The sequence below is a fragment of the Protopterus annectens genome, chromosome 4.part1 (genome assembly GCF_019279795.1).
Source record: "Protopterus annectens isolate FY-2018-M chromosome 4.part1, PAN1.0, whole genome shotgun sequence".
In the NCBI taxonomy this organism is placed as follows: Eukaryota; Metazoa; Chordata; order Ceratodontiformes; family Protopteridae; genus Protopterus; species Protopterus annectens.
Window position 1 is genome coordinate 655,337,338 of NC_056734.1, and position 19,660 is coordinate 655,356,997.

At 36.9% G+C, this 19,660-nt stretch overlaps 1 protein-coding gene across 1 annotated transcript in view; it reads right to left on the minus strand.

Annotated features, from left to right (window-relative positions):
- LOC122801271 (extracellular calcium-sensing receptor-like) overlaps positions 1–19,660 on the minus strand; it is a 251,233-nt gene that overhangs the window by 51,703 nt on the left and 179,870 nt on the right. The window contains exon 4 of the mRNA XM_044070821.1: positions 12,662–12,785. Coding sequence (XP_043926756.1) covers positions 12,662–12,785 — 124 coding nt within the window. The remainder of the gene's footprint in view (positions 1–12,661; positions 12,786–19,660) is intronic.

Sequence of the window (19,660 nt, forward strand, 5' to 3'; positions counted from 1 at the left end):
ATCCACAGCTTAAAGTAAGGAAATGATTCCTAGTGCACAAAATCACATTCATGCCATAAGAAGCATTTGCTATTACATAAAATCATATGTAGGCCTTATGATTTAGACCCTTGGCATGCCTGTGTTAGGTTAATCCTTTGCAGTGATCACTGATGATTTAGACCCCTGGCATGCCTATGTTAGGTTAATCCTTTGCAGTGATCACTGTGAGCCCTTAGCTCCTTTCTAGCCATACCTTCCAGTCAGAAAATTCACTATTCTTCTTGCATATACCTGAGTTAAAGGTAAATGGGATGTAATCAACCAGATAGAAGAGTACCCAAGAATCGCCACACAGCTATGGGAACAATATTCAAACTGTATGCACACAGTGACCACAACTCAGGAACTGAATCCCAGATTACAATGCTGTGAGGCAGTAACTTTACCACTGAGCTATCCTCTACCTCATTGAGCTACTAGTGATCTATTTTGAGGTGAGATGATTATTGGTTGATATCCTATCAAGTTCAAACCCAAGTGTTATTGACCTCCAGACATAATTAGTTTTCCTAAGCTTGTTGTAGACAATTATGTGCACTGTCCATCTGTAGATCTGTCATCATTTTTGCAATGGGTAGCTTTGAAAGTGGAACAACAGATAAACAGTTATTTGAAAATGTTATAATGCACATAAAAACTTTTATATTTTTGTAAGATGTGTGCCTTGTGGATAGGGGCAAAGTCCTTGGCAAAATTTTGCAATGCCTTTACTACAATCTAATTTATGGTGTTGGAGAGTATAAAGAAACTCAAAGTAGATTAGATATAAATAACATGCAAAGTGAAATGTGGGGTACATATTTTTAAAAGTCCGTTTACTGTATTTCCCAAATAGTGATAAACAGTATTTATTTATGAATCATGTCTTCTAACTACTTGCATCATGGAGATTATTGGTGTAAAACACAAATGCTGTAAAGTATGGTTAAGACTCCCAGCAAGACTTGAATATATTCTGGCTGGTGCAATGTATTTTGAGTAGGCGTGGAGAGCTGAGGTCCTGAATCACATTTATTTAGGAGAATGTTTCATGCTAGCTCCAGATAATATCTATGTAATATATCACAAATAGTACAGTTAGAAGAGTGAAAAAAATAGCATTAAGATGCAGTTACACTGAACATTAAATTTCACCATTTCACTGGTTTGAATGTGTCTAGATAAAAGGTTTACTAGTATATATTGAGGCTAATTTTAATTTACTATTTTTTCCATGAGTCTTTTGTGGGGGTACTAGGACTTCTAATCAGTAGATGTCTACACTTTTTAAATAACCCTCATAGAATATTCTTATAATTTTCATCTCCTCTCTTGATACCTTAGCTCTTTACCCCATATGTTCTATTCATCTTCCTTCTTCTTCTTTCGGCTTCTTCCATTAGGGGTCGCCACAGCTGATAATATGTTTCCATTTCTTATTGTCCTCTGCATCTTCCTCTGTCACACCAACCACCTGCATGTCCTCTCTCAACACATCCATAAACCTTATCTTAGACCTTCCTCTTTTCCTGTTATCTGGCAGCTTCATCCTTAGCATCTTTTTCCCAATATACCCATCATCCCTCCTCAGCACATGTCCAAACCAACGCAATCTTGCCTCTCTGGCTTTGTCTCCAAACCTTCCAACCTGGGCTGACCCTCTAATATACTTATTCCTAATCCTGTCCACCCTCATCACACCCAGTGCAAATCTTAACATCTTTAACTCTGCCACATCCAGCTCTAACTCCTGCCTTTTTGTCAATGTCACTGTCTCCAACCCATATAACATAGCTGGTCTCACTACTCTCTTGTAGGCCTTCCCTTTCACTCTTACTGGTATTTGTCTGTCACAAATCACTCCTGACACTCTTCTCCACCCAGTCCATCCTGCCTGTACTTTCTTCTTCACCTCTCTTCCACACTCTCCATTACTCTGAAATATTGATCCCAAGTATTTAAACTCTTCCACCTTCACCACCTCTACTCCTTGCATCCTCAGAATTCGTCTATCCTTCCTCTCATTCACACACACATATTCTGTCTTAGTCCTGCTGACCTTCATTCCTCTTCTCTCTAGAGCATATCTCCACATCTCCAGGGTCTCCTCCACCTGTTCCTTACTCTCACTACAGATCACACTGCCATCTGCAAACATCATAGTTCACGGGGACTCCTGTCTGATCTTCTCTGTCATGTCAACCTGTCCATCACCATTGCAAATAAGAAAGGGCTCAGAGCTAATCCTTGATGTAATCCCACCTCCACCTTAAACACATCCATCACTCCCCAGCAGACCTCACCGCTGTCACACTACCTTCATACATATCCTGTACCACTCTTACATACTTCTCTGACACTCCTGACTTCCTCATACAATACCACAACTCCTCTCTAGGTACCCTGTCATATGCTTTCTCTAAGTCCACAAAGACACAATGCAACTCCTTCTGACCTTCTCTGTACTTCTCCATCAACACTCTCAGAGCAAACATTGCATCTGTAGTGCTCTTTCCTCTATTCATCTACCTAATGGGAGCTAAACTAGGGGATGTAAGTGTGTTTAGGAAAATTATGCTAAACTTAATCTGCTTAAATAAAGTTTTACATTAGAAGCAGTTGTTATAAAATAAAAGTGTATTAGAGACATCCTTTATTTAGATTTATGTCAGGTCTTCCCTTTTATATCTCTTTCTGATACTCTATATTTCTCTTCCGGGCTGAGCTGGTTCATAATTAGGCATGGAGTTGAGGCAGGGAGAGTTTTGTGACATTTGCCTTCATTTATGGTTGAGTGCCCTACCTCTACTCAGTCAAGATACATATAAGTAAACGTATCCATCCCTAGTAACGTACATAAATAAATGCATAACATGTGGATTATTGATTCATGGAATGTAAAGGGGATCCAAATGGACAAAAAGAGCTATTTATTTCATTTTGCCTTTAAATCCAACACAAATATAATCCTAGTACAAGAGACACACATGCTCCCTGAACAGTGGTCACATGACATGGGGAAAAGTAGATTAAAACAATTATTGCAGCTGTTAATAAATAAAATAGTGTGGGAGTCAGAATCATTATAAAAATACCTTTCAGGATAATATTTTGCACTATTGTAGACCCATTAGGAAGATGGCATTATGTAACAGCTAGAAGGCCTCATCTTGATAAACCGATACTGTTATTAAATATATACGTCCCCTGTCCTAGACAATTCTTTATGTCTCTATATAAAATATTAACCCTCTATCCTAACTACTATTACATCATTTGGGGGATTGGAATACCATCCAGGATCCCATATCGGATAGGACAAATATCAAAAACTCATACAATACACATGCTATTGCAGTCATTACAGAACTGAAAAAATGATTTTGATCTATTTGACCCATATAATTTTCAAAATGAAAACCCAGTCATTGTCACAAAGCCTGGTCCAGACTTGATTTTTTTTCTTAATTCCAGATGCTTTTCTAAACGTGGTCATCATTTTCATACAGAGTCTAGATTCTTCTCTGACCATTCAAAAATTGCACTTAATAATAACTGCCTCACTAATGCCTAAAATAAGAATAGAGGTTGTAATTGGACCTTGAATCCTAATTTATTATTCGAGGAAGATATAGTAAAAGAAATCGATGCCCTGCTGGATGATCCTCTCTCCACATCCGTTATCTCTCAGTTTCCTTTTGACATTCTCTGCCTCTCTACAAAAGCTCAAATGAGAGGGATTCTTATTAATAAAGCTACATATTATAAGAAAATACACAATGCTAAAGAATCCTCACTAAAACAAAGAATCAACAAACTAGAGACGGAACTACAAGAACTGCAAGTAAATTATAAGAAAGAATTATACTTGCTGAATGTGAACCACATATCCTTTCATAAAATAAAAACATTAGCCTATTGACTGGAATGGTCACAAATGGATCAGTACACCAATTCCTTTCAGCCACAATTGGCCTTAAAGGTAGTTTATACTGGTTCTTATGTATTTTCGGTAGACCCTGTATGATTGGTATAAGAGGTTCATCAACTCACAGGTAATTGTACAAATCAATATTTATCGATCTACACATCAAACAATTGTCTAATATACCTAAAATATGTATCTCCATTCTCAAAATAAAATCATAAGTAAATTAACCACAATATATCGAGTCTATCATCAAGCATCTGTTTCATAGATTTAAAATAAAAGTTTCTTTCCATGATCATGGTAGGGCCACCCTTATTGACCAGTCTGATAACTATATTATGGTGATCAGCCAATGTTCGTAGGGCTTGTCTCTCACCTGTGGATATATTATTAAACATCTTACTAGTAAGCCTTGCTCAAAATAATTATATAAATCCCTCTTACAGAGCTTACCAAAAGCATCTATTAACGGGTGTGCAATGGGCATAAATTAACTAGGTTTCTTAAAGACTTTTTCATTGTTATCATTTAGAGTATTACCAAACATCAGTTTCAAGATCACATTTCTAAGGAACATTTTTAAATCAATAATCATATCTGATAGCATAGCTTTCTGTGCTTGAATAAGAGAGATGCCCTTCTCAAGTACTACTGTTTCATATGGAGAAAGTACCCTGGAGAAAATATTCCAAATCAGTGATTGTCCTTTTATAACCACTTTTTCTTCACTGAACGATTGTTGTCTCTATTTGAAGTTTCCATTTGGTTTGACCTCTGCTCCATGAACGACTGTAATCTCTCATCTGCCCTCAAATAATCGGTAGGGGAAATGGTGGATAAATCTGCTGATCAGTGTCAACTTTTTTAAAGAGTTGTGTGTTGGGTGGGTTGCCTTCCTTCATATATCTCAACCAAGTGATAGTAAAACACATTCTTTATTCATTGCATCGGGTGCTACTTTTTGGCCTTGTATACTATCAGAGAAAGATCCAGCTGTCAACCTATCTCTTCTCGACATTTCCAAAATATCAGAAGTTATAGGCTGTTGAGAGTAGACAGAGACTTCAAGTCCATTTATAGTGGAAGGCTTATCACCACTGTTCTCAAAGTCAGCAGTTACAGCATTCTTGAGCCAAGCAAACACACGACCACTTTTAAAATCTTAAGTGTCTCTATCAAGTTTCTTCCTTTTTTGTTGTAACAGCCTCCTCTCATACATCATAATCAGATCTATTAGCTCTAATAACCTTCTATCAACAATTGATATAGGAAACTGCTCATATAGTCTGTTTTGTTGTTCTTTGATGCTATCTAGCAGAATATCCTTCAATGTAAAAAATTTAGTCTCATGCAGCCAAAACTTGTATCAAGATTAAGGTTGCTGCCATTTTGCTAATAAGGACGGATCCTGTTTGGCATAACTCAGCATTCTAAGCACTCCAAAACCATGGGGCATTATGCGTAATTATAAATGTGCTTCAAGGTGTTGTCTTTGTGTTTGAAGCCTTTTCAGTTTAAACAAATCATTTTCTAAGGTATCAAAAGAAGTGCATACCATATCCAAATAAATGTCTACATAGTCAGTAAGTGAATCTCCATTACTACAATTCTCTTTCAACAAGGGATTAGCATTGACAATAAGGCATTTCAACAGTTTATCAGTCCTCAGTCGTTGCAAAACACAATCACCCGTTATATTGGAAAAATTGCCAGAAAGATTATATGCAAGTTCTGTACTGTCAGCCAGACCTCCTGCCATGCTCTCCTGAGGGTGCAGACAAATAAATGCCAATAAAGTCAAATGAATGCTGCAGCAAACGGAGCAAATGGCTTCAACAGTTTCAGCATAGTTCTTAATAACACCCTTACGTTCACTCTCCTTGATCCAGTCAACCACCATAAACTTAAAAACATGATCCTTACTTGTACCCCTTATATTTTTAGCTGGAGCATTGCTAGAAGATATAATCCTAATATTATAGACATGTTCCTTAATATGCTCTTTTAATGACCTATTTGTCTTACCCAGATAAAATGCTTTACAGAGCTGACAGCATGCTAAGTACACCATGTGACTTGTGCCGCAGTCAGCAGAAATGCCAAATTTGGAAAGTCATACATTATCTGGATGTAGAAATTCAGATTCAGCACTGATGTATGAACAATGATTGCAAGCACAACATGGTCTCATGCCTAAATAAAGGACATTCTGAAGATTTTAAAAATCTAAAGGCATACGTTTAGTGGAACTTTATATTCATTGCATTATGATACTGGTCACGTTTTAATCCTGTAATTGCTGTCTGTTTACTATAATGGTCATTGTTGGTGATTGTGTTGAAATGGTTCACTACAGCATTTATCTTGTAGGTGATGCTTTCTCACTATTTTAGGCATTCAAGACACTGATTGGTTGGAGGGGGGATTTAAACAGATTATTGCAATGTTAATGTGTAATGGTCAGATGAAGCAATGTGTTACATTGTGAAAGCGCTAACCAGTTTTTTATATTAAAGAATTTGTTTTAGCTACAAGTTCATATTCATATTTTGTAAGCCTGTACCTTGCATTGGTAACACTCTTTGTTTGGATTTTTTGCATTTTCCTTACTGTTGCAGAAGTCCAGCTCCCTACCCAAACACATTGTCCTTGTTGTTAAAGAAGTGCAGCCCTCTTATTGTCCTTGTTGTGCAATAAATGCAGCCCCCTGCCATATTGTCCTTGTTGTACAAAAAGTGTAACTTACTGAATTAGCACTTCTTACCTAAAGGTCACTGTAACTATTGCTAACAGTGTGATACCATATCCTGTCACACAAACATATTTTTAGATTAGCCTGCCATAGACTTGAACCAGAAGGCCAGATTACTAAGCCAAACTTTCAATAATTCTGCAATCAGCTTCCACTAAGTTGGCAATAGAAACTTATGTTTATCATGGGCAAGTTATGACTCAGGAAAACAATATAAATTCAAAACTTACTCTACTACTATTACAAGTTTCATTTGCAAAAAGTGATAGTTAGCAAGAAATATTCCTCCATATACTGTCTGAGCTGGACAACCTTTTTATCAGCAAACTTCTTTCTTTAGTCAGAGGGCAAAAAAAAAAAAAACTTCCTGAAATGAGTACCAAAAAAGCTACGAGACCCTAGGGTAAAATGAACATTCCTGTTTCACATAAAATTATAGGTCCTATGTCTCATATCTTGTCTTTTTGTGAAATGCTTCCTTCAATTCTTATGACTGTAAGAGAAAAAAGATTTTTGCAAAAAATTAACTCTTCATGTGCAACTCTCTTGATATCCTAAGCCTTCTCTACAAAATTCTGATAAACTCTAATTCAGAACTGATGGCTGTCATAGTATAAAACTGAGCTCCTTGATTAGACCAGCAAGTCAAGGTTGCAAGTTAATAAATAAAAAACAACCTTAGTGCGTAACCATTGTTGAATAAAAGTTTGTCTTCTGGGTACATGGAGTGTGCAGCAGGTTGGTTTTTATTTAGTTGCAGTTCTTTATGCCATTTCTCGAAGTTTGGATTTTAAGGTTGCAAGTTTACAAATACAAGATTTATAAAAGTTTACAAGTAAAGTAAATATTATTTCTACTTACATCTAATAGACTAACTACAAGATTCATTCATTTTCATAAACCTCATATGTAAGTTAGGCATCCCCACATTTCCCCTCTTAAAATGAGTAATAATATATTTACGTATGTATATATATATATATATATATATATGTGTGTGTGTGTGTGTACACACACACACACACACACACACACACACACACACACACACACACACACACACACACACACACACACACATACACACACACACACACACACACACACACACACATATATATATATATATATATATATATATATATATATATATATATATATGTATGTATACACTCACGTATTTGTACTTATTTTAAAGTATATTGCAATAAAATGTTTTAGTAATGGAAGCATTGTCATAAGATAAGGTCAAAACTGGCATCGCTAAAACATTACCATAGCAAAATATTTAAACTGAGTAATAAAGATTGACATCAAATAAGTGTGTTTTTTATTTAAAGTGTTGGATCCTAGACCATCAGAAACTGGAACAGACTCTTTTGTCAAGAACAGCATCTAATTTTTCATGTTGCTTAGATTGTGCAGCGGTACTGGAGACATATGACATAAGGTTATCCTACAAATGGCAGCCAGTACAAAAGGAAATGTACTCCAGTGATGTAAATGTCATAGAGAAAAAGGGTGTTTAGGAGTGGTTTGCATGCATGACACAACACCTGCAGTTCATAGATTAGTACTAACCTAACTGCCCTTGTGAGCCATTTTAAGCCTAGCCAATTACCCCTTGTGAGACTCAAACTCTGAACCTTGTGTTTGTAAGGGAAACACCTTAACCATTAGTCCACCCTCCCAACCCCAGCTCACAGCTGACAACTAAACTACATTCAAGACCCACCTAGTCCAAATGGAAAGTAAACCTCATTGCATCCCTCCTGTTCCAACCTTATTGCACTGTATTATTCTCAGGAAAAGTATGAACTACCATATACACAAAAGCGATAATCTTTCTTGACAAGTAATACAACTGAAGAGATATGTCAATATCTATGCAATCGGGATGCATTTCTCTCACCTAATATGATAACCTGTGGCCATCACAACACTATCACCCGCATCTCAATGCAATTGTGCTAAATTCACTCATGGTGCGGCGTAAACAAGTCCCCAATGAAGGCTGTAAACACATCACTGATGAAGCCTCCTAGGATATAGAAGACTAGGTTTCAGCAGCTGTCCTCCATCACATTAGTACCATGCTCACACAAAGGGCCACCATTGGGTTTACTGCAAACTGTTTGATACGCCAAATTGCATGAGTTAAAACACTAATATCTTAGTAATCTGCGAGTCTATTGTAAGGCAATCTGACTCCACACTCACAAAAGTGGACTAAGACAAGTTAGTTGTCTTTGTGGTACAAGAATCATGACATCATAAGGGTTCTAAACTCTCTGTAATCAGATAAATATAATTGCAACCTAATGATAGTCCATGTGGGTATGAATAACTTGGGGTGCACAACCATAAAGGACATGCCAAGAGACATGATGGATCTTACCATGCATGTGTCCACTCTAGGCAAGACACGAGTCTTGAGCGGAAGCCTTCTTTCAACCAGAATGATACCTATATACAAACAAAAGAAGGGAATGTCTATAATATGCCAGCATGGGGCAAGATCATTGGCAGTCACTATGTGTGGACTGCAACTCTCATTCAATGCCTTCCATACAATGGTTACAGGCCTTGCTACCTCCATAGTGTCATTTTAGTCAACATCTACATAACTGACCTCTTGACAAAGCAGATATCGATGTAACCATTTCCAACCCTAAATCAGACCATATCAAGGTGTTTCTTCTCATCACTAGAAGCCTTAACAACAAATTCACTGATCTTTAAGATGCCCTGAAAATTGAACACATTCAAGTCCGTGTAGTTACTGAGACTGATTTTATTGTAAGTACAGTACTCTCTCTCTCCATAACCGGCGTTTGTGCTTACCATGCATTCAGTCCTGCAAAAGGGGGGGAGGTCCATATTTGTCAAGGACCAAGTCACCTATAGAAAATTTTCTAGAGAGTCATAAACTAAACTCATTGATCTCTAACATACCCTAAACAAGGCAAATTATCAATTTATAGCTATTACACAACACCATCCCTGATCCCTGATCACCATATAAGTTTCCTAAATGTATTTGAAGAACTAAAAGCTTCTACCAGGGCTAACAACACAAATCATGAACTGAAATTAGTTTCTGAAGCCACAGTAAGTATAAACATTTGTTTAATTACATTAGGAAACTATGAAATAACACACAGCTTACATTATAAGTTATGACTCTTCTCTGACCTTATCTAAATTGGCACTATCCACTCATACACAGTATGAATAGCAAATATGCAATAGACAAATTTAATGCAAACTTCACCCCTATAACAAGTATATTAATTCTACAAAATAAAAACAAAATTCCTCACACTTCCTAGTATCACAAAAATCTTGGACTGAGGGTGCCATCTAAGACCAAAATACTACTTCCATATGCTATGATAATTTAATGTCTAATAAATAACATCAACTTGCCCTTAAGTCACCAAGTCACCCCTATTTATTTATTTTTCAACTTGTGCTTTGCTATAGGACTTATCCCCAAAGTATGATGAATGGCACTGGTGATGTCTTTACACAAGGCCAGCAATACTATGGACCTGTGAAACTCTAGACTCCATAACCTGACCAGCCTGATTTGCCAAGCTATGGAATGCATCACATCTGAACTCATTAACTATGATATTGAAAACCTTATCAGACTAGACACACATAAGTTTGGCTTTATCACAGGGAAATCCTCCCGACTAACTATAATTAACTTCTACAACAAGGTAACACAAGCTGTAGAGAGCTGTCATCCCACTCACATAGATTATTTAGATCTGGCCATAGCATTTGACACTATACCCTGTGCTGTCATTGTTAATAAACCAAGTGCTTTAAAAGTAGAACCATACATGCTGAGTTAGATTGCCAACTGGCTAAAGGAGAGAACCCACAGAGTTAAGGTGGTGGGCACTTGTTGAAAACTACAAAGGTAATTAGTGGTGTGCATCAGGGTGCAGTACTGGGTCCCCTCCTTCTTGTCATCTACTTCTCTGAACTTCAGACTGGGAAACGAGATCTAGGGTTATACGAGCTTGCACATAGCTGAAAACTGGGTGTTATTGTCAGATATGCCTTTGATACCAAATAATTACAGTAGTAACTAACCCTTTAACTAGGTAGTATATCTGTCCCTCAATGTATGGTATAATCATTTTCAAATATAAAATGATAATGTAGTATGGGTCTTGGAATCTGGGTCAATATTTCTTTCCCCTTTGAATGCCACATAGCAGCAGTAGTCAGAAAAGTCTTATGCTTAGCAGAACTAATATATAAAAGTATTTCATTCAGGTCACAAGAATTTGTTTTATGTCTACATGCCACCCTAATTAGACCAATCTTTTGAGTACAATGTACCCTTATAGACATAATTAACAACTGGAAAGGCAGCAGGACTTTGTAACCAAGAAGCTTGTTGGCCTAAAGTGCCTGAGCTACCAGGAAAGGCTTAAAGTGTTTTTTCACTTTACCCAGATTTTTATAAGCTTTACTATGCTACCTACACCTTGTTTTCTATGCCATCAGGAACTCCACCATCCTTGATCTCCTGTACCTTTGTAGAACAAATAGTTTCCTGAAAGACTGATGTGCTTTTCCATTCTTGAGACGAAGGGGGGGGGGTTACTTCTTGATGGCGGGTCACTAGGGAGATGTAAATGTGCTGCTGACTCAGTATCCTTACATTTTCTATAATCCTAAGTGGTATCCTGAACAATGTGAAGCTTCAGAAACTGTGTCATGCCTTGACTGAACTGACTAGGACACTCATGGTAGCGCTGAGTCTGATTAATGAGGCCTCACAGTCTTGGAACTTTTATTATCATTTAGATTCTAAATAATAAAAAATGCTCAAAGACTATAAAGTTTTGAGCAGGGACACTATAGTTACAGACAGAATTCTAGCTGCTGCATTAACATTTTAATTGTTTCATTGTTTTAGAAGTTGTTAAACATTTATAGACTCCAGAAATTATGCCCTGTCTGTTCAAAAGTGACATCAGTGTCATTGGACAGATCACACAAATAGCACATGTCATCAATGTCAATAAATGTTAAGTTTAGATAAAGTGAAGTACACTGAAGTTTGATTTCCATAAAAAAAATATACAGCCTGTACTGCAATGCTGATTTTTGTGGGTATTTTCCCTGCTACCTTTCAGCTATCAGCCTTCTAGGTAAACAACTGGGCCTTTTGTTCCCCATGGGTTTTAGCCGGTCAGAGGAGTTTGTCATCCCAGCATTCAGATGGGTTTCCCTGCTTGCTGTATAGCCTTGTTATATGCATAACAACCTTAAATGCATGACTCTTGTCTGTTACCACAAATGGGTCAAATTGCAGATATTGTGCAAAGCACCCAGCTCAGTGCATGCTCACACCTCAGCCCATAGTTCTCCTTGGAGTCAGAATGCAGCAGGTTAGATTAATTCCCTCCCTCTAGGGATGTTGAGCTAGCATACTTCTATCCTTCTCAGTTGGTTCTTCCAATGCCCAGGTCATTAGTTAATCCAGGCCATCAACGTTTCAACTAAAGCTTTATCCTTCAACATCATGGAGTCACCTAGCACTGCATTATACTTTAGTCATCCAGTTGTACATTCAAATTTGGTAAAACAGAAAATGCAGAGACATGGACAGAAAAGCAATGTTTTGTCTTTGGTGCATGGCATATAGAAAGCAATATAGGAATTAAGAAAACACAACAGGAAAATGTCTTGATTAGTGTTCTGAAATTATTTTGAAAATATTGTAGCTTTATGAGGTTACACCCATACTCATTGAAGGGCAAATTATTGTGACAATAAATTACATAGCCTTATTCATTATAATTTTTTCTACATTTTCACAAACTTATACATTCTACAAATTATCTGAATTCTGAAGAATTCACTTTTATCAGCTAAGAGGAAAGATGCACAGTGTGCATGGCGCATTTATTCAAGCAACTGCTTACCAGTTTGGTTAGAAATCTCACCCTTAGAGCATGGGATGCAGTCAAAGCAGCAGACTGGCTGCCCTCTGCGGGCAGCTTTCCTGGAACCTAGAGGGCAGGGTTCACTACACACTGACCGTGGAATCTGGGAAAAAGAGAATTCTGAAAGTTACATCCAAAAAAGGAAAAAATATATTTCACTGAAATATTATTTTTTAAGACAATAAATTTAGACAATATCAGAAAAAAATAAAGATGTTAATTATAACAGAAGTGTTTCATCATGCACTATTTTTTGTGTGTGGAATTGTTTGTGTGTGTATGTGTGTGCGTGTGTGTGTGTGTGTGTGTGTGTGTGTGTGTGTGTGTGTGTGTGTGTGTGCGTGTGCGTGTGCGTGTGCGTGTGCGTGTGCGTGTGTGTGTGTGTGTGTGTGTGTGTATTCCTGAAATATTTAGTCAAACATAAATGCGTCTGCTTTTCTTTGTATGATAGTAACACATGCAGATGTGTATGTACATTCTGTCTCAAAGTATCATTTGATCCCCTATTGACAAGGAACGCCTTTCACACATTCCATAAATTTAGATACTAAATTAAGAATTATAAAATAAAATACCATGTGATTCAAGGAGAAGTTGCAATAAACTAGGGAGGATCCAGTTGAAAGCATTCCCATGCAGTCGGCAAGAAGCTTTTTTCTTGTTTACAGCTTCCCTCACCACCACCACTCTCTGTCACTACTCTCCATACCAGGTAGTGCTTTGAGTAAACCACTGCTCTTCCAGTTGGTGAATCATTGCCCCTATGATCCCAAGCCACCCACCCCTCTGCTTGATTCCCCACACCATGGCCACTCTTTTAGTTCCATTTTTAAGATACTATCATACCTCTCAATTGTCCAGATTTTCACAGAATGTCCAGATTTTTGCCTAATATTTTCAGTCTGTTTCTCATCAAATTTGTGGTTTTCTGGCAACAACTTTGTAAGTTTTTATGGCCAATATTTGAAATTTGTCTCTATTTTTTGGGCCTTTGTCCCCCCATTATTTTTGGTTTTGTCTAGATTTCTTGCACTAAAACGTTGAGAGGTATGGTCAACATCATATGCACAGCTCCAAACCTTAACTTTTTTTAAACACACCTGCAGAGATTGTATCATTATTTTTTTTTAAATGAAAGGATTTGAAAGCATAAACTAAAATTAGGAATACTCATGAAGGATGCAGGTACATCCATCTGGGTCAAAAATTACAAGTTGATCCACAGTGCCTTTCCACCCACACTATCCCTTAGCCATCCGAACCATAAATATGCATAATCCGAGTCTCACACACACCTATGCTGTTGTAGTTGTTGTATCTTTTGGCTTTTCCTGGTTAGGGGTCACCACAGTGGAACTCCGGTCCGCTAATGATTGGCAGTAGAGTTTTACATGCTGAGTTGCCAGCCCTGATGCACAACCTTCAACCTAGGTACGCCCATTCACGCATGTTTCTACACAGAAGACGCTTTAGCTGTGAATCAAAAAGGACAACATCTTACTGTGAGGAGACAATGCTACCGCAGCACCACCACCGCAGTACACACTCACCTATGCTAGCATCCTCTATTTAAATGTATTTATTTGACTGAAAACATCAGTTGATTTTCAGAGAACACTAATATAAGGTTTGTTTAATTTGTTTGATTCCACATGAAACTGTATTGGCTAAACCCTACCAAGCTTTATTATTGACCAAACAGATCGACTGTTAGCCATGTGACGATCGCCCTCAAGCATATCAGCCAGACTAGATAAACATTACGACTTAAAGCTTTCTCCATAAAACACAAAGGCATGGAAATTAAGTACAATTGCTTATATTTATTCTATTGTCCTGACATTTTTAAAGAAACTTCATAAGCTACTATCTGATACTTATTAGGCAGATCTGATGAAGCATATTTTATTAGCAAAAGCACTGGTATGACCAAGTTTAATATACAACCAGTGCCATCTCAACAAAATACTTGTTAGATTATTAGATGTTTCACATGCATAGGTCAATAAGACTGAGGATAATTTATGGAGACAAACATTTATGTTTTTAATGTTGTTAATGAATTAAATGCAAGAGTTACAATAATTCTATGGACCTAAATCTGAGCAACACTAAAACAAAATTGTAAAAAGATAAGGAAATAATTTACATATAATTATCTGAAATGTACAGGTGGGAACTAATAGTATGGTATCTGACCACTAGGTCAGCCACATCACCACGGGCATGTCCCATTATGGATACCCACCCACCAACATGCCCACTATCTTATACATGAAAGTAAGCCAACAAACCACTGCTGATCAATATTTGCACAGTGCTCATCTGCCTAACTGAAGAAGAATGAAGAACTTTTTAACCTACTTGAGATCCATTGGTGATTTTTTTGAACATCCTACAATTATGGAGTGTAATGTTCCCTGATTCTATTTAGATGATACAAAGAAAAACATCTGAATACATTGGAGGCTACAAACCAGAGCCTGCTAGTTCCCAACAGTAAGTTGCTAATGTGAGAAATACAAAATTAGTCTTAGGCATTTGAATTTTTCGCTTCATATCATTTATGATTATTGTTTAACCAAATTCTAATTCTAATCAGGGACAGTATAAGCTTGATCAGGTGCAGTTATTGCCTTGGACCCCAGGTCAAAGGAATTTACCCTCTCTGCAGCTAGTGCAAGGAAAATACATATTGTACTGTATCCATGTCTTTACTTCTTTATTAATTGTTTACCATATTATGCATACTGCAAATATACACAAAATATTGACTTGGGTTGCTCAGCTGTGCAACAGCCATTCATATATGAAAAAGTAGCAAATATAAATCAACAATTGGAAAGGACACCACTGTGAGATACCTTATGATAAAAAAGCTTTGTGCTAACAATGATGCCAGACTAGGTGATAGCATGAGGCAAATATAAATTTCAAGAGATCAACCATGACTGTGTGCAACAACAACAACAAAAAAAAGATGACTGTGACAAGAAAGACTTTCATAAATAATTATATGCTCAAACAATGTAGGGGTTTTCAGACACATATAACTCACTGCCCAATACATTTTCTAGCAGGATTGCTCAGTGTGCTATACAATAGTGATCCCAATAACACCAGGCCAGATGAACCATATGCATGTAAAATAGGAACTATGCCTTGTGGGAGATTTTGTGGCTGCAAGTATGTGGTGCAAAGTTTTAGTAGGATAAATGGAAAGAAGTAGAGTGTAAAGGGTAATTTTAGCTGTGAATAGGGTTGCCACCTTTTCAAATGGACAAAGTGGGACATTTTCGGGACACACGTCCGATTTTACAGGCCGACACATACCCACGGTAAGTACAAAGGATAGAACTTTACTTTTTTGCCTAAATAAAAGCTTATTCTTGTAGCACTTTAGTTGCTTATTCTGTTTCTTGTAACATTTAGGTATTTTAGATACAGAAATAACTATTTTATGCAACTATTACATAAAATATGGGGCATAATTATGTCCTACAATCTCAGGACATTTGCCATTTTTGATATTTTTTGTCAGGACACAACTGCCCAAAGAGGGACTGTCCCTTGCAAAGTGGGACAGGTGGTAACCCTAGCTGTGAATCAGACAGAGTAGTTTACGGGTTGAAATGCCCCTGCAATACAGTTTATATTGGGGAAAGTAAGAGGGCATTCAAAGTGAGACTACAGGAACATTTAAGGGACATAAGGAAAGCTAGAACAAAGAGCCCTATTGCAACACATTATTTTAACTCAGCATTGTATGAATGAGGCAGGGATTCAGGCTACTATTTTAGATCAAGTTTGTTCTGGGCAATATTATAAAATGGATATTAAAGCTAAATTGTTATATAAAGAATCAATTTTTATATTAAAATATGATATGCTGGTTCCTAAAGGTCAAATTTGGAATGTAACTGGAATTTTTTTATTTTACTGATGTTTAATTGAAATTATTTATTTGATTATTTAATTGTGTAATTGTTTAATGATTTTTAATTGATGTTAGTATAGTAGGGATTGTTTTTTCTGGTGTTCTTATACTCTGAAAAGGCTGTAAAACCAAGGCCCTGAGAGAGCGTGAAGTTTAAAAAACGTTTTTTGGTTCATCTGGCCTGGAGTTTTACTGTTTGTGGATTTTTATTTTTGCTTTGTGGTTCTGGAGTGATTCCAATGACACTCCAATGATACAACTGATTCCTAGATTACTACAGTGGCCTACAGTGTATGGCTGATGTAAATTAGGCATGTATTCTGCCAGAAGCTGGACACAGGGAATGAAATAGCGCAGCAGAGTGATTCAAAGACAGGCAATATGATTCATTTTCAAAGCAGAGTATTGTGTCCTGTAAATGGTAGTTTTATACTGAACATTCATTACCATTCTTGGTAGCAGTAGATATCTTATCATGGCAGATAATTACTGCAAGGGTGTGTGTGCATATATACATGTGCAGTTATATGAGAGTGTGTGTGTGTGTGTGTGTGTGTGTGTGTGTGTGTGTGTGTGTGTGTGTGTGTGTGTGTGTGTCTACCCCTGGATCTATGTGTGTAGGGGGTAGCTAGCATACCTCTCAATTCTCTCATTCAAGGCTTCTGGAATAAGTCAGTAAACATTGGGAGGATTAGTTGATAACAGGGACAATTTTTAAAAAAAAATATTTAATTCAAATGAAAATTTAACAGAGTAAGTGGATTTGTATCAACATGCTTTTTCTAAACAATAAAATGCATAACATTCTAAGGGAAATATTGTCTGACCATAATTCAAAGTGATTTACCAGTAAATCAAAAATTTTACAAGGGATAGAGCAAAAACAAGAGGCAACATCAGGGGCATTAAGTTAAATCAGAAACAGTTGAGAGGTATAGTAGTATGTGATTGTGTGTGTGTGCATCTGTGTGTGTGTGTGTGTGTGTGTGTGTGTGTGTGTGTGTGTGTGTGTGTGTGTGTGTGTGTGTGCGTGTGTGTCTGTCTGTGTATGCGTACATGTGTGGGAGCAAGTGTGTGACTCTTCTTCTGTGTGTTGCTTTTGTGTGTTTGTCTGTAGAAACATGTTTGCAGCTGACAGTGAGTGTGTGTGTGTGTGTGTGTGTGTGTGTGTGTGTGTGTGTGTGTGTGTGTGTGTGTGTGTGTGTGTGTTTTTGTGTCTAAATGTGGGTGTAAGCTCATGACAGAAATGTGTCAGTGTGCCTGTAAGTGTGATCAAGTGGGAAGTGGTGTGCTAAGTAATTTCCTGTGGGGAGTGTCTTTGAGGGTGTGTATGAGTGTATTCTTGTGTGTATGTGTGTGTCTGTGTTTGTGTGTGTGTGTGTGTGTGTGTGTGTGTGTGTGTGTGTGTGTGTGTGTGTGCTAGTTTGTGCATGAGTGTATGTGTGTTTATGTCTCCATATGTGTGTAGGATTATGATAGAGGTTGGAACCTGTCCCAACTCAATACATAGGCTGCCACTGGAAATTACCCACAAAAATGCTCTTTAACACTATTGGCAATTACACCCAATTCAGAGACATTCAAATTAGCTGATAAAGAGGACTGACTCATTGCAACAAAACATATCTCTTATTAACATTTTCCACATTCACTTAAAATGCAGCTTTTGGCATCTTCATTTTACTTGAGTACAGGGATTTTTTTTGTATCCCAGCAACAAATTTATGTGGAAGTATTTTATGTAAATGATAGATGCACAACATGTTGAAACATAAATAAGTTTTATCAATTGTACAAACCCAAAAGTAGAGATTTATTCTGTATATTAAATTAGAACAAATTTATATGACTATAGCTCAGATAATTTATTGATGTTTAAACTTATAAAAGTACACTACATATTTTAGATCAAGAATAGACTTTTTGGAAGAGCCTGTGTTGATGTAAAGCTACAATGATTATGTCCTACTATATGAACAAGTACTTGAATATTAGCAAATGCGTGACAGCAAAACTTAAGAGTGGCTGGACATGGATAACATTTACAAATGTATTATGGTGGATGAACATGCTGGAAATGTTAATGCTGTTGATGCTATCTCAAAAGATGGGTCAGTAAAGCCTGCGAAAATGTACCTGTTTTCAATTAATTTAGGATTCTGGATGCCAGAAGTTCAGATTGTTGTATACTTATTATCAAATAAAAAAAATCTTAAAAAAAAAAAAAAAAATCGATGCCACACCAGGAGCATTGCAGAAACTTTTGAATTCCAAACCCTTGATAACTGCAGAGTGTCCTAGATTCCATTACATGAATCAAATGTGGCAGGAAAGCATTCAGGAATACATGGTAGGCATGAATAGAATGAATAGGACAGACAATTGCATATATATATATATATATATATATATATGCTTAAAGAGAGAGGAAGCGACATTTGCAGCATGTGGTATGAAGTCATACAAAACAGCCTGCCTTCTAAGGAAGCTTTATCAATTAGAGTAATCTTAGACACAGACATCTCACTGTAAATATAGCAAAGGATACCCTAAAATTACAGCAAATTACACTATTAGTTCAGAGAAATATTTTATGTATATCATACTGTCACATAAACATTACACATGTTGGTTTAAACAAAAGACTGTAGGAGAAACCATAAAAAGGCAATTCTGACAGAATACACAAATGGATGAATAACCAGAAGAAAACAAGTGGAAGTATAGTGTGTTGAACTGCAATCATGAAACAGTGTGTTGGAAGCTGCAGGGAATAAAGGATCACATATCATTCAGTTGCTATAATTTTGGCATAGCACTATGACTTTTTTGCCTCAGGTTTTACCTTGCTTCTCCTTCAGTTACAGACTTATTTCATAACATTAGACCTTTGTAAGAAAAATAATATAGGTTCATAGGTGTTTACTAGGCTAACAACCACAAGGGCCTTATTAAGTCTAGCCATGCATCCTAACTCTCTGACAAGTTTGGGCATCCTTTATATGTGTAAGCAGGGGCTTGGGAGATGTTACATTTACAAG